Here is a 15,494-nt window from a genome sequence, read left to right on the forward strand (position 1 = left end):
TTTAACCAGTTCCATAATCTATATAATTGTTCTTGACAAAGACTATTTAAATTAAATTAATTGTCCAGCCAGGAGAATAAGCAAAATCATTTTGAAAGATTGTATATTACTGAAATGTGTATTAATGCGTACTAGTGAATAGTCTGAGTCTTTGAATTTTCTATCATGTAGTACTATGCAAAGTATCCACATTCTTAGGAAAAAATATGTAATGCCATAAGTAATACTTTGGTTCAAATCATTGCCCTTCAGGTAAAGTTGTTTAATTGTTACTGAAATTGTCTGACTACTCTCCCTAGGGCTTCCAATACTGTGTTGACTAACAGTGATAGCAGGGAGCAACCCTGTCTTGTTCCTGATTTTAGAGGGAAGGTTTTCAGTTTTTTACCATTAAGTATAATATTAGCACAATGGAATATTACTCAGCCATAAGAAAAGATGAAACACTGCCATTTGCTACAGCATGGATGGATCTTGAGATTATTATGCTAAGCAAAATAAGTCAGACAGAAAAAGTTGAGAACCATATGATTTCACTGATATGTGGGATATAAAATTGAAAGCAACAAAGGAACAAGACAAACAAAGAAAAAAACAAAAACTCATAGACACAGAAAAGAGTTTAGTGGCTACCAAAGGGTACGAGGGGCATGGAAGAAGAGGGAAAGGGAGTCAAATATATGGTGATGGAAGGAGAACTGACTCTGAGTGGTGAACACACAATGCAATATATAGATGATGTGTTATTGAAACCTATATAATTTTACTAACCAAGGTCACGCCAATAAATTTAATAAAAATAAATGTTAATAAAAGAAATTGTCGTCTTAGCTTGTATTTCTAATTTTTCTCTTTTTTTTTTGTTTTGTTTTTTGTTTTTTGTTTTTGTCCTTTTTGAAAAAAAAAAATTTAGCTCCTAGTCAGACTGTTACTCTGGTGACACAACCCGTGGTTACCAAGGAAACTGCCATCTCCAAACTAGAAATGCCATCTTCTTTGCTGTTGGAGGTACCTGCTCTAGCAGATTTCAACCGGGCTTGGACAGAACTTACCGACTGGCTGTCTCTGCTTGATCGAGTTATAAAATCACAGAGAGTGATGGTGGGTGACCTCGAAGACATCAACGAGATGATCATAAAGCAGAAGGTATGGGCAAAAAAGAGAAAAGCTGACGGGCTTTTCTTGCAAGTGAAGATTTTCCACAAGTCAATTTACTCTCCTAGACCATTTCCCACCAGTTTTTAGGCAGCTTTTCTCTGTCAGCAAACATACTACTCTCTCTATTCTATTCAGCCCAAGCATGATCAAGGAAACAAATTAATGCAATTATCTAAAACAGCCATAAATTAAAAGGGAATAATAATACAAGGGAAAAAAGCATAAACCTTACAAGTAAAATTGGCTTAATTAAATTCACTAAACAACTGGTATTTTTAAAATCTATTTAATAGCAAAGAAGTAACTCAGTTGAGCTGTTTACATTTAAACTGTTTGTTTTGGCACTCTGCAGCCATAATATATTACAGAATCGAATATAATAACCTGGGAATTAGTTATTTACTCTTCTGAGTTGTCCGTGCCAATTTTCCTATTCCGATGATAAGGATAATTGAAAGTTAGCTATAAATTTAATAAAAAGAAAAGTAACAAAATGTAATATATTTTAAAATATCTTAGACCTTAATTTTGGTATTTATGCAATGCCGTACTCAAATAAGCATGTTTTTAATACAAAGATTGCATTTCTTAGCCTCATTTGGTTCCATTCTGCAAAATTCTGACATCAGCTAGAATAGAAACATAAGAATACATTTATATAAATGTGGTTCAAATTTATATTATATTCACATTAAAAATATATGCTATATATTTTTATATTTCTGAATGAATAAAAAAGTAATTTTGAAAGATTTACACAGTACAGTTATTTCACCTGTAATGATTTTCAAGGCTTTTCTAAAGAAACAATAAATTATACTGAAGGTATTTAATTGTTGGAGAACTACTTTTTGAAAAAAGCAAGGAGTAAGGCACACAAATTTCTTTTTAAAATAAATGTCAGCGATTCAGCAGGAATAAAAAAAATTTGATAGTAAACAACCTGCATATAAAGTACCCTGAGCTTAGACTCAGAAGACCTGAATTTAGTGGGCTTTCTTTGTCATTTGCAAATGACATGATTGTGGTCAAATCGTTTTCCGGATCTTGGTTTCCTCTTCTGGGTACAGAGCACACAGAATTCACACTCACCATATAGTGATAGATATGTGTGTATATAAAGATATTTAAATATCACACACACACACACATACACACTCACACACACACTCACACACTTTGTTTTATTACTGCTTTGTAACAAGAATGAGTAACCATTTTTCAGAAAAAGCTATTGAGGCTCATAATCACCCTCCTCGTAAGTAACAGAGCAAAGCTTCAATCCCAAGTCTGTTTGGTTCCAAACCCTGTGTTCTTACTGTATACACTGCCTATGTCACCAATGGCTACCATTTGGTGATGTAAAATACATATGCATATGTATGTTGTATGTAAAGTCTACATCAGGCACCATGCTAGGCATTCTACACTTGCAGTGTGCTGATACATAGAGAAACAAAAAGTATATTCTTTCATAATATCATGCTGAGTTACACCAGTACTTTGAGGGCTACCATATGTTATAATGGTTAAAGCTAAGACTCTGGAGTTAGACTTTCTGGATTCAAAGCTTGGCTCCACTACTATAGCTGTGTGACATTGGGTAGGTTATTCACCCTCCCTGCACCTGAGTTTATCTATCTGTACACTGTGGATAATGACACTATCTGCCTTATAGGTTGTCGTGAGGATTAAGTTAGGTAGTACATGAAAAATGCTTCCTACCTCGTTTTGCTTGCTGCAAGTATTCCCCTAATGTTAGTAATGATAGTTAGGTTCTACGACAAACTCTGTGTACATCTGCCTACTCGTGGCATTTGTATTGTGCAAACTGTGTTATATGAATATTATTATATGATATTATATGATATTACATGATAATAAGGGTGCGTTACCATATCTGTACCCCATTCCGCCATTGACATAACGGCCTCCTATAAAAGGTACTAGATATTAGAATGGGAGAGAAAGTCCACATGCCCTTGGGAAGGGTTTGTGAGCCTTGCCTTTAAGGAAAGCATTGACCTATTCAGTAATCTTCAGAGTTCTCCAAATAAATATGTCTTTTCCGGAAAGGGTGACTAATTTAATGCCTCTTGAAAGTGATAGTCTTTAAGTCCAACATTAATTTAGAAAAGTTCAGATGCCATGCGTAGGGTCACAGAAAGCAAGGATTTATAAATGTCATTTGTGTGTGTATGGAGGGATGTGTATTCCTTTTCTTGCCAAATAGTGGGGATGTTTTTTCTTGCTTCTTCTGCTCATATTAAAAACTATAAAGACATTGTCAGCTCTTGCCCTTTATAGCTGCAATCACTAAATGTTCAGTAAGATGACCCCAAATCAACATTAAACAAATGTGTTTGTGTAGAGGGGGACAAAAGAGAAAGGTTAAGTTCAGGGAAATGTTTATTATAATATCAGGAAGTAAATATTTCCTCTATGGAAGATTTTAAATTAAACAATCCCAATTTTAATATTTGAAGTTTGAGAAAAGAGGTAATATTCTAAAAGATCTTTATAAACTGTAAAACACTCAATGCCTATTTATTCATATGTTTTTTAATAACACTGTATTGAGCTACTACTAAGTGCCTGGCAAATACACAGTTGGACAAGACAGGAATGTACAGATTAAAAAAAGGTGAAGAAAAAAAAAACAATAATAGCACTATGATGGAAAGAAATTTCAGGATAATACCTAGCACATATTTAGCACTAATGATATGCCAATCACTGATCAAGTATGTCTGATGTATGAATGCTCACAACACGGTGAGATTGATACTAAAGCACAGTGAGGTTAAATGGCTGCCCAAGGTCAAGTAGTGAAGAGACAGCAATGGGATTGGAACCCAAGCAGTCTGATTCCAGAGTCCCCACCCTTATCCATCATGGTTTTCTACTCCCTGGGCATGCTTTGGGTGATACTCTCGGGATGTAGTTCAGGGAGAGGGCACCTAACTAAGCCAGGGAAGAGAAAAGATGTCAGGAAAATCTTCTTGAAAATGATAAAACTTAAGCCAAGCATTAAAGAACAAGTTGTAATTAACAGGTCGATAAAATGAAAGGAAACAAACTACTTTTCACTAAAGTGGGAAACAATATGGTGTGTTACAGAAGTTGTAATTTTATTGGCTGAAATTAAGGGTATATGAGAAAGAAACTAATGAGGTTGAATAGAGAAGGGCGGGGCTAAAAATGGGAATCCTTCCTTGCCAGACTAAGGAGTTTTGATTATGGCCTGCAGGCCGTAACAACCCTCGAAGGATTTTAAACAAAGAAGGAAAATCCTCAAATGTTGTATATAAATTAGGGTTCTCTGGAGGCCAGCAACAGAAAACATCCCCTGTGAAATTAAGTAGAAAGTAAATTTACCGGGATTAGTATGAAGGCAATGGGAAAAGCTTAGAGAAAGAAAAGAGACCTGAGCGTGCCTGGCCTGCATATCTAGTTAGCAGGAAGTACTGGAGGCTCTTTGTGATATTCTTTTTTTCTCCATCCTGTGTAACTATTCACAATTTAAAGCCCTGGAACAGAGAGTCCAGTTGACCTTGTTTGTGTGTTCAGTTGACACACCCCATCTTTTAGCGAAAGGAGAGCAAAGAACTTTTATTTAAATCCCTCTCCTTCCTAAACCCCTCACGAGGGAGTAGTAATTTCCCCCGAAGAAACCAGGGTCTGTTGCAAATAGAAGAGGGAAAGGATGCTGAGCAGCCAATAAACAAGAAATGTCCACTGAACTCAAGCAAGGATATGTAGAATAGGGTGAAGGACAGAGCAAATACATAAAGGAGATTTGAAGGTGGTGATTATGATCTAAGCAATATGTTTATCTATTCCAACTTTGCATCATGGTGACCTGAAATAAAGACCATTTATATCCCAGTCCCTAAATATAAGTTTGTTTAACTCTTGCACGTACAGTAATTGGTTGGTAATAAATGTAGATTTCTTGATGGATGATGTGGATGAAATGTGATAAGGAAGCCTCATTTTTAACAGACATTGGAGTTTGGAAATTATAGCTGCGAAATATCAGAAGTTAGGCAAAATGATATAACAAAACATGATCTGACTCTAGGAGAACTTAGTATTGAAGTTATGAGATGCAGGCCAAACCTAAGACATGCCATGTGCATTATACCCAGAAAGGGAATAAGAACATGGCTTTTGAGTAGTTAAGTTTTCATAGTTCTGGACCTTGAATTTGAAATCGCATATTTATATTTACTTTCTGTTCTCCTTTAGCGCAAGTTGTTTGATTCAATTCTTATTTTAGAAAATAGGGGGCTGCTACTATTTTGAAATGAAAATAATTTTTACAAAGTGAATTCCATTAGGCAAAGAAATGGAAGTTAAATTATAATACAACTTTAACTTTTTAAAAGATTGTAAAATGTAGCCATGTAAAAAAATTAATCAACTCGGCTGCTTAATTTTAGAGAGTAAGGAAACATACTATTATAATGCAGAGAAGTAGAGATGTAAACTATGCCAATTAAGCCTTTAAAACCAAAACCTGCATACAGCTCCAAGTTTATTTTCTAAAATTGTGAGTTAATAGCAAGGATTTGTAATTGATAGTTTAATGTCAGAGAAATCTGATAACAAAATGTCTTCCATATTTTGCCACATGTGTAAGTAAAATTGCTCTGAAACAAAATTGTTTTGACAGTTATTCACAGTTCTCTTTTAATGACTTAATCTATCAAATAAGGGAGAAATGTGTCTAGAGTTTTTCTCTGAAAATGATGATTACCTATGACCCTTAGGGAAGGAAGGAGGGAACAATAGAGGAGGGGTAGAAGGGAGGAAGGAAGGAAAGAGAGGAAAGGAAGAAGAGAAGAGGAAGAAGGAAGGAAAGAAAGAAAGAAGGAAGAGAGAGAGAGGGAGGGAAGGAGGAAAGAAAATTAGGGAGGGAAAAAAGAGAGGGAGGAAGGAGAAATGGAAGGAGGACTGGAAGGTGGGAGGGAGAGAGAGGTCGGGGAGATAGGGAGGAGGCTGACAAATGAGAGATGTTTGTGGCAGTGGAGAACTATGTTGCTGTCAGCACATCTCATAGGGTGGCCTTATGATATCATTATTTTTTATACTACTGGTGTCTGATTGCCCATGCTAAATAAATTGTAGTCTTTTTTCAAGCATTTTGGCCAGGTGTTCAGGGTAATTCACCACAAAATCTGAACCACAGGCACTGTATTGAATAAAGAATTGAATTGGCAAAGGAGTTTATCCTCTAATAAGACCTCTCCAGGTGGACCTTGAGACAAATTAGCCAATCTGGGCAAGATGATAATAGCATTGTTCAAGATTCATTTTTAACTACACAGTACACCGCTACCTGGGAGATTTCATTATCCAAAGATTGAATACGCAGTTTTAGTGGAAACAGTGTATGTTTAAATGGGAAATAATTACTTAGATGTGTTTAATTTTTTTTATTGTTAAGGTCAAAGTCTTTAATAAAAATGGTATGATTTTTTTAAACTCTAGCTATATCTACACAAAAAGTAAGTGAATGCCTCCAGAAGCATTGTGTTTATAACTTTTGTTGGATAAATTCAACCACAATCTGATGACAAAAGAACTTGTCTAGCACGGACCTAGAAGGATTGGTGGAACAATGTGTGGAAAACATGGCATTGATTGTTTAACTAAAAACAAATGAAAAAGTATGTTCACTGGTATTACTTTATTGTCATGAGCATAGCAGAAAAGTGGGCATCACAAATAGCTTCCTTCATTGAACGAATGAGAAACGTTACAGACATTATAATTAATTAGTGTAAGATCATTTGGTAAATGTAATTATCCTAATGTAAATCCAGATTTCCTGGGAATAGATGATGTTTACTTTTTTTTCCTCTGATCTCCTCTCCCTTATTTCCCCACATATTGCTTAGATAATGATAATCACCACCTTCAAATCTCCTCATTTCCCCACCAAAATTATAACAACAAAACAGTTTATTTCTGTGGGTATCCAACGTATTTCACAAGTTGGATGACAATTACTTTAGGGTGAGGAGATTGATTTTTTCCTTCTTTTATCAAACAGCCATCCCACCCTCATCATCTCATCTGTTCATTGTGCATAACCTTGTTTAAGAAACGCCATGCAGAGTGTGTCATCTTTCCATATATAGGTGTGTGTTGCATTCTACAAAGACGAATGTTATCTGTTTGGCTGAAGGTATTTGCCCATTTTGTACTGCAATTATCTTGTAACAAGCGTACATGTCTCCTGTAGAAAGCTCATAACTCTGTGGATCACTGCTCCACTTTTTTTTTTCCTAATGAGAGCCAAATTCAGTATGATCTTCACTGAAGGATGTAACGATATGTCAATGTTGGTAATATGACTTATACTTTCTGGTCCTGATGAAATAGACTCCCCTAAAGATAAAGGTCATAGAGTTGCAAACACACACACACACACACAAAATTCACTTTCTAAGTCTCATAATTTTTATGGAAAATGATACTATCCACTTTTTTTGCTTAAAGATAAACATAAGCTTTATCAGACCACATATTTCAAAGTCTATGAATGGAAATGCACATCTTATTATATTTCAGTTCAATTCACTGTAAAATTTTCTGTCAAAACCTTATCAAGTAAAACTGAACCATGGTATTTACATGGATTCTGATAAAATGTCAGTATACTGTGTTTTCAATGAAATACCGGTGGGATCCTGATAAGGAGGTTTATGTTTGTCATTGTTTTTAAGTAGTGAATTCTATTTACAAATTTCCTTGCTTGAGTCTAGATATGGGTTCGTTTATATGAAATGACTTTTATTATTTTCATAAAAATACCTATAATCTGGGATCTTCTCTAGCTCTTTTATAAGAAAGCAATATAAGTAATTCAGTATCTTTTAATCATTTTGAAAGCTACATAATGTTGTTATACCCTCAATATTATTACTGCTTTTGGAACTTTATATTTTGCAATAATTTGGGGTCCTTGAAATCTATAACTGAAATTATAGTGTGTTATAATGTAAGTTCTTATTATTACTCTGTTATCGTAATGTTAGGTAATGTTAATATCAGGTGCATAGTTCTTTGTTCCTTCATTCTTTAGTTCAACAAATTGTCTTTGAAAACCCATGTTACATAGCACACTAAAGGCAGGTAAGGAACTATTAGGAAATGACAGAAAGAAGTGGTGGAGGAAAAGTTTGGATTTGAATTGGATTTCCTGTGTATGTTAGCAAGTTACTGAGAATAAGCTGAAGCAATGATCACACATCACTATTAATAAGTGGTTTTGTACATGTATCCACACTTTTCTGTATGTGATTACTTCCATTGAAGTGATAAATATATGTGTACATATTATTAACATACGTATAAAGTAGATATTTTAATAGTCTGCAATGAAAGTTAATACTACTAATGGGTTTTTTTTTCCTCCCTCAAATGGCTACTTTGGAGACCCCTAAGTTACAGTGTCATGCAGATTTATTAGAAATATAATGACTATCTTTTAAGGGCTTTGGTGTAAGACTAAGTTTTTATTCACCTGTTACTTATTGAACACTTGCTGGTGAAAGACATCAGTATTATCTGCTCTTGGAGTTTAAAAATAAGAAGACTATATTCTGTAATTTTAGAGTGCATCTTCTATGAAGGAAGCATAAAAGGCAGAGTGTAGTAATTGACCCGAGAAAAAAATGCTAAGGTGTTTCAGTTATCTACATATTATAAGGAATGAATCAATCATTTATTTTCTTCCTTTTTACATGTGCCTGCCTCTCTCATATAGAAAGTTAAGCTAGACTTCTCTTTCCAGATACCTTATTAATTTTTACTTGATTACCTAAAGGTGACAATTTATTTTTGCATGATATGCTCTAATGTTTTTAATTTTCATCAACTAAGCTAATTGATCAGCAAATTTCCAAGGTGATCATACCTGCATTGTTTTCAGGAGAGAAGCAGTAGGATTTGACCATGTTCTTGTGATCTTTTATGAATTCACTAAAAATAATACCAGCGTTTCTAGAGTGATTTCAGTCAATTCTATGAAAATAACTTTGAATAGAATTTTAATCATTCATAAATCCTTCCAGATTCCCTCATCTTTATGTGTTAACATTCTGTGTAAATAAGAACCATGATATTCAAGAATCATGTAGTTCCTTTAATTTATATAAGGAAAGAATATCTTCTTTATTATTTATCTCAAAAATAGAAATGCTTTGATTTACCTGACATCGTCTTCCTCCAATTATGGAAGCAGAATAAACTTTGTAATGATAGATGTTACCCTCCCCCGCAACTGATTTAGTCTATGTTTAGCTCTAGGATTATTTTTAAACCTTCCATGTAGAAATAAGAAAAACTACTGCCACCGGGAAGGTTTGGGGCAAAAGTAAATCTATACTTTAAAAAGTAGAGAGAAGAGAATAATTTACACTTAACTCCTTCATGCTTTTTCTCCCTAAAATGCAAAAGAACTAGATTGTGGTGAGAGGGAAAATAATCTGTAGCAACTCCGTTAAGGCTAAGCTTTTCTGTCATGTCATATTATGTAAAAATCATAAAAAGCTACCACAGATAGGACCATAAACGCCCTTTGAGAAATCTGACATAAAAATCAAAGTGCCTCTTTACCATACTTCCCCAAGTTCTATTTTATTTTTTCTTAAGTTATATAATACGTATTAGGCACTAGAATAGGACAGTTTTCAGGGACATTTAATAGCAGTTAGAAATAATACAAGCGGGCAAGGAGCTGTATATAATAAGATTTTACAGTAAAACTGTTCTCTAAATCAAAATGCGAATGTATTTCATTTTCAGAATTGAGAAACTTTTTTGATGAGAACCATGCAAGCATTTCAAGGTGTAAATTCTAACCAAATCCAATTATGAAGTAACCACACCAGCGATTTAGGGTCCCTTCACAATTCTTAAAGTTGATAATAATGATTAGAAATGTAGAGTTGACTGGTTTGTCAGAGCATTGAAGCCTTTGAGATCTATCTCTGCCTTCTCTGTGAAATTTGTTTTGATAAATCCAATCTGAATTGGTCTTCTTAATCAATAATTCACTGCAAAATTATTTTGTCCGTTAACTATATATTTGCTTGTAAAGCTGCTTCTATTGTTTTGATCTTCTCTTTTAAAACATGTATTGTCATTTCACTTTTTACATTTTAGCCTTTGGAATGAATTTAAATTTCCTTAAAGGCAAGCATAGTATTCTATTATATTTACTGTAGCAGCTAAGGACACACTAGGTGTTTTGTAAATATTGTGGGTTTACTTTAATCTTCATGGATGACTACTTTACTTAGCATTTGGAATTTAACAATCTGTTTTAGAGCCATATGCATATTTATGTTTATTGTAACGTATAAATGCAGCATGATTTATGTCTGTTTTTGTCAGTGGTGAATGAAAGGCTCCTGGGAATTAAATTTACCACATCAAGCAAAAGCAATTATAATTTTAGACTCGAAGAATTTTAAAATTTTAGAAATTAAGGGTTCCTTTTTATTACCGTTAGGGTTGTGTTTGGCTGCATGTGACAAAATCCGCACTGCAATAGCTTATCCAGATAGAAGTGTATTTTTCTCACATAGCCAGACCTCCAGAATTGTGTGTTCCAGGGTAGGTCCAGTAGCCACAAAATCATGTGTCCCACCCCTTCTTTAGCCATCCCCAGCAGTCCTCAGCATGTAGTTTTCGTTCCTTCCTGCGGTCTCGAGAAATCTGCACTGCTTCTAGGTGGCACATCTGCGTTTTCGAATGGCAAAGGAGGGAATGAAGAGAGTGAATGCGTGTGCCAGGAGTGTCAGCTCCTCTTTCTAAAGAAAACTAAAACCATTTTTGGCAGCCCCACGTGGACTAGGTCTACTGAATGATGAGAAATGTGCCACGTGACCACTCCTAACTTCAAGGGATCTTGGGATGTCAGAGTATTTTAAATGAGTAGGGGTGTTTCTGTATTTATAATCCAGAGTAAAACTGGTGACCTAATCCTAAAACCTTGCTGCTCCGAGCAAAATTTGTGTTATTTTAGTTAAGAAGGAAAGGATGACTATTGGGTAGGCAACTGGCTTTGCCTCCTAATAAGAAGCTCGCCATTTATTTATTTATTTATTTATATTAGTTTCAGGTGGACAAAGCAAGGTAATAGACATTTATACCGCTCTCGAAGTGATAACCACCCCCAATCTACTGCCCCTCTGACATCGTATATAGCTGTTACAATTCCATTGACTCTATTCCCTATGCTGTACTTTGCATCCCGTGAATCTATATAGATATATATAGATATAGATTTTTTTAAATAATAGTTGACATTCAATATTATTCTACTTCAGCCTCAGGTGTATAGCGCAGTGGTCAGGTATCTACACAGTATGAAATGATCCCCCTGGTAAGTCCAGTGCCCATTGGGCACCCTACATAGTCTTTATAACATTGTTGATTATATTCCCCAAACTGTATTTCATATCCTTGTGACTATATTTTGACTACTAATTTGCACTTTCTAATCCCTTCACCTTCTCCTCCATCCTACCCTCCTCCCATCTAGCAACCGTCAGTTTTTTTGTTCCCTATATCTCTGAGTCTATTACTGTTTTGTTTGTTTGTTTGTTCTGTTCCTTAGATTCCACATATAAGTGAGATCATATGGTATTTGTCTTTCTCAGTCTGACTTATTTCATTCCGCATAGTATCCTCTAGGTCCATCCATGTTGTTGCAAATGGTAAGATTTCATTCTTCTTTATGGCCGAGTATAAATGTACATTCATTGTATAAATGTACCACAGTTTCTTTATCTAATCGTCTATTGATGGGCATTTTGGTTGTTTCCATATCTTGGCAATTTGAATAGCACTGCAGTAAACATAGGGGTGCATGTATTTTTTCAAATTAATGTTTTGGAATTTTCTCAATAGATACCCAGGAGTAGAATTGCTGGGTCATAAGTTCCATGTTTAATTTTTTTGAGGAAACTCCATACTGTTTTCCATAGCGGCTGCACCAATCTGCAATCCCACCAACAGTGCACAAGGGTTCCCTTTTCTCCACATCCTCACCAACACCTGTTGTTTGTTGATTTATTGATGATGGCCATTCTGACAGGAGTGAGGTGGTATCTCATTGTGGTTTTTATTTACATTTCTCTAATGATTAGTGCCATTGAGCATTTTTTCATATATCTCTTGGCCATCTGTATGTCCTTTTTAGAAAAATGTCTCTTCATGTCCTCTGCCCATTTTTCAGTTGGGTTGTTTGTTTTTTTCATGTTGAGTTGTATGAGTTTTTTTTTATATATATATATAAATTTTGGATGTTAACACCTTATCAGATATATCATTGACAAATATCTTCTCCCATTCAGTAGGATGCCTTTTTGTTTTATTAGTGGTTTCCTTTGCTGTGAAAAAACTTTTTAGTTTGATGTTTATTTTTTCTTTTGCTTCCCTTGCCCCAGGGGATATATTAGTAAAAATATTACTAAGGGTAGTGTCTGTGAGTTTACTTCCTATATTTTCTTCTCGGAGTTTTATGGTTTCGGATCTTACATTTAAGTGTTTAATCCATTTCAAATTTATTCTTGTATGTGGCGTAAGAAGGTAGTCCAGTTTCATTTATTTTTTGCATGTATCTGTCCAGTTTTCCCAGCACCATTTATTAAATAGATTGTCTTTACCCCATTGTATGTTCTTGCTTCCATTGTCATAAATTAAATGACCATGTTTGCATGGATTTATTTCTGGGCTCTCTATTCTGTTCTATTGATCTATGCATCTTTTTATGCCAATACCATGCTGTTTTGATTACTATAGCCTTGTGGTATGATTTCATGTCAGGTAGCGTGATACCTCCCACTTGGTTCTTATTTCTCAAGATTGATCTGGCTATTTGGGATCTTTTATGGTTCCATATAAATTTTAGGATTATTTGTTCTAGTTCTGTGAAAAATGTTGTTGGTAGTTTAATAGGGATTGCCTTAGGTAGTATGCACATTTTGACTGTATTAATTCTTCCTATCCATGAGCATGATATATGTTTTCATTTATTTGTATCTTCTTTAATTTCTCTCTTCAGTGTCTTATAATTTTCTGAGTACAGGTCTTTACTTCCTTGGTTAAATTTATTCCTAAGTATTTTATTGTTTTTGAAGCAGTTGTAAATGGGATTGTTTTCTTAATTTCTCCTTCTGATAGTTTGTTATTGTTGTATACAAATCCAACTGATTTCTGAATATTAATTTTGTATCCTGCTACTTTGCTAAATTCATTCATCAGTTCTATAATTTTTTGGTGGAATCTGGGGTTCTCTATATATAGTATCATGTCATCTGCAAATAACGACAATTTTACTTCCTCCTTTCCAATTTGTATGCCCTTTATTTCTTTTTCTTGTCGGATTACTGTGGCTAGAACTTCCAGAACTATGTTGAATAAAAGTAGTGAAAATGGGCATCCTGGTCTTGTTCCTGATTTAAGGGGAATGCTTTTAGCTTTTCCCCATTGAGTATGGTGCTAACTGTGGGTTTATCATATATGGCCTTTACATTGTTAAAATATGATCCCTCTATTCCTACTTTGCTCAGAGTTTTTATCATAAATGGAGGCTCGATTTTGTCAAGTGCTTTTTCTGCGTCTGTTGATAAGACCATATGATTTTTATTTTTCATTTTGTTAATGTGGTGTATCACATTAATTGATTTGTGGGTATTGAACCAACTTTGCATACCAGGAATGAAACTCACTTGATCGTGGTGTATGATCTTTTGAATGTATTACTGAATTCCGTTTGCTAATATTTTGTTGAGGGTTTTTGCATTCATTGGGGATATTGGCCTATAGTTTTCTTTTTTTGTAATGTCTTTTTCTGGTTTTGGGATCAGGGTAATAATGGCCTTGTAAAATGACCTTGAGAGCTTTCCCTCCTTCTGGATTTTTTTGGTATAGTTTGAGGGGAATAAATGACAGTTCTTTTTTGAATGTTTGGTAAAATTCACCTGCGAAGCCATCTGGTCCAGAACTTTTGTTTGTTGGGAGATCGATGATTACTGATTCAACTTTGTTGGTAGTAATCAGTCTGTTCAGATTTTATGTTTCTTCTTGATTCAGCCTTGGTAGATTGTATGTTTCTAGAAATTTATCCATTTCTTCCAGATTGTCTAATTTGTTGGTGTATAGTTGTCCATAGTACTTTCTTAAAATGTTTTGTGTTTTTGTGGTGTCTGTTGTCATTTCTCCTCTTTCATTTTTGATTTTATTAATTTGGGTCCTCTCTCTCTTTTTCTTGATGAGTCTGGCTAAAGGTTTGTCAATTTTGTTTTTCTTTTCAAAAAACCAGCTCTTGGTTTCATTGATCTTTTGTATTGTTTTTTTTTAATCTCTATTTCATTTATTTCTGCTCTGATCTTTATTATTTCCTTCCTTGTACTCACTTTGGACTATTTTGCTGTTCTTTTTCCAGTTCCCTTAGGTGTAAAGACAGACCGTTGACTTGAGATTTTTCTTGTTTCTTTAGTAGGCCTGCATTGCTATAAATTTCCCTCTTAAGACTGCTTTCACTGCATCCCATATAGATTTGGGGCCGTAGTGTTTTCATTTTTGCTTGTCTCAGGGTATCTTTTGATTTCTTCCTTGATCTCATTGTTGACCCATTCATTATTTAGTAGCATGTTATTCAGTCTCCATGTGTTTCTTTGTTTTCCCATTTTCTTCTTGTAATTGATTTCCAGTTTCATAGCACTGTGGTCAGAGAAGACGCTTGATATGATTTCAGTCTTCTTAAATTTATTGAGACTTGTTCTGTGGCCTAGCATGTGGTCTATCTTAGAAAATGTTCCATGTGTACTTGAAAAGAATGTATAGTCTGCTGCTTTGGGGTGAAATTCTCTAAAAATCTATTAAATACAACTGGTTTAACATGTCATTTAAGACCACTGTTTCTGTATTGGTTTTCTGTCTAGAGGATCTGTCCATTGGGGTCAGTGGGGTGTTAGAGTCCCCTACTATGATTGTGTTTTGTTGATCTCTGTCTTTATGTTGGTCAATATCTGTTTTATATATTAAAGTTCTCCTACTGTGTTTCCCTGAAAATAAGATCTAGCCAGACCATCAGCTCTAATACATCTTTTGGAGCAAAAATTAATATAAGACCAGGTATTATATTATATTATATTATATTATATTATATAAGACCGGGTCTTATATTGAAGTAAGACCGGGTCTTATATTAATTTCTCACTAAGTTCCAAAAGACGCATTAGAGCTGATGGTCCGGCTAGGTCTTATTTTGGGGGAAACATGGTATGTTGGGTGCATAGATGTTTACT

The 15,494-nt window shown here is 34.6% G+C and overlaps 1 protein-coding gene across 6 annotated transcripts in view; it reads left to right on the plus strand.

Annotated features, from left to right (window-relative positions):
• The window catches only part of DMD (dystrophin), a 2,143,628-nt gene that overhangs the window by 1,493,883 nt on the left and 634,251 nt on the right, over nucleotides 1–15,494 (plus strand). For all 6 annotated transcript variants that reach the window (XM_033109718.1, XM_033109734.1, XM_033109713.1 and 3 more), the window contains exon 51: nucleotides 914–1,146. In XM_033109718.1, the coding sequence (XP_032965609.1) occupies nucleotides 914–1,146 (233 nt within the window). The remainder of the gene's footprint in view (nucleotides 1–913; nucleotides 1,147–15,494) is intronic.

Source organism: Rhinolophus ferrumequinum, chromosome X, assembly GCF_004115265.2.
Source record: "Rhinolophus ferrumequinum isolate MPI-CBG mRhiFer1 chromosome X, mRhiFer1_v1.p, whole genome shotgun sequence".
NCBI lineage: Eukaryota > Metazoa > Chordata > Mammalia > Chiroptera > Rhinolophidae > Rhinolophus > Rhinolophus ferrumequinum.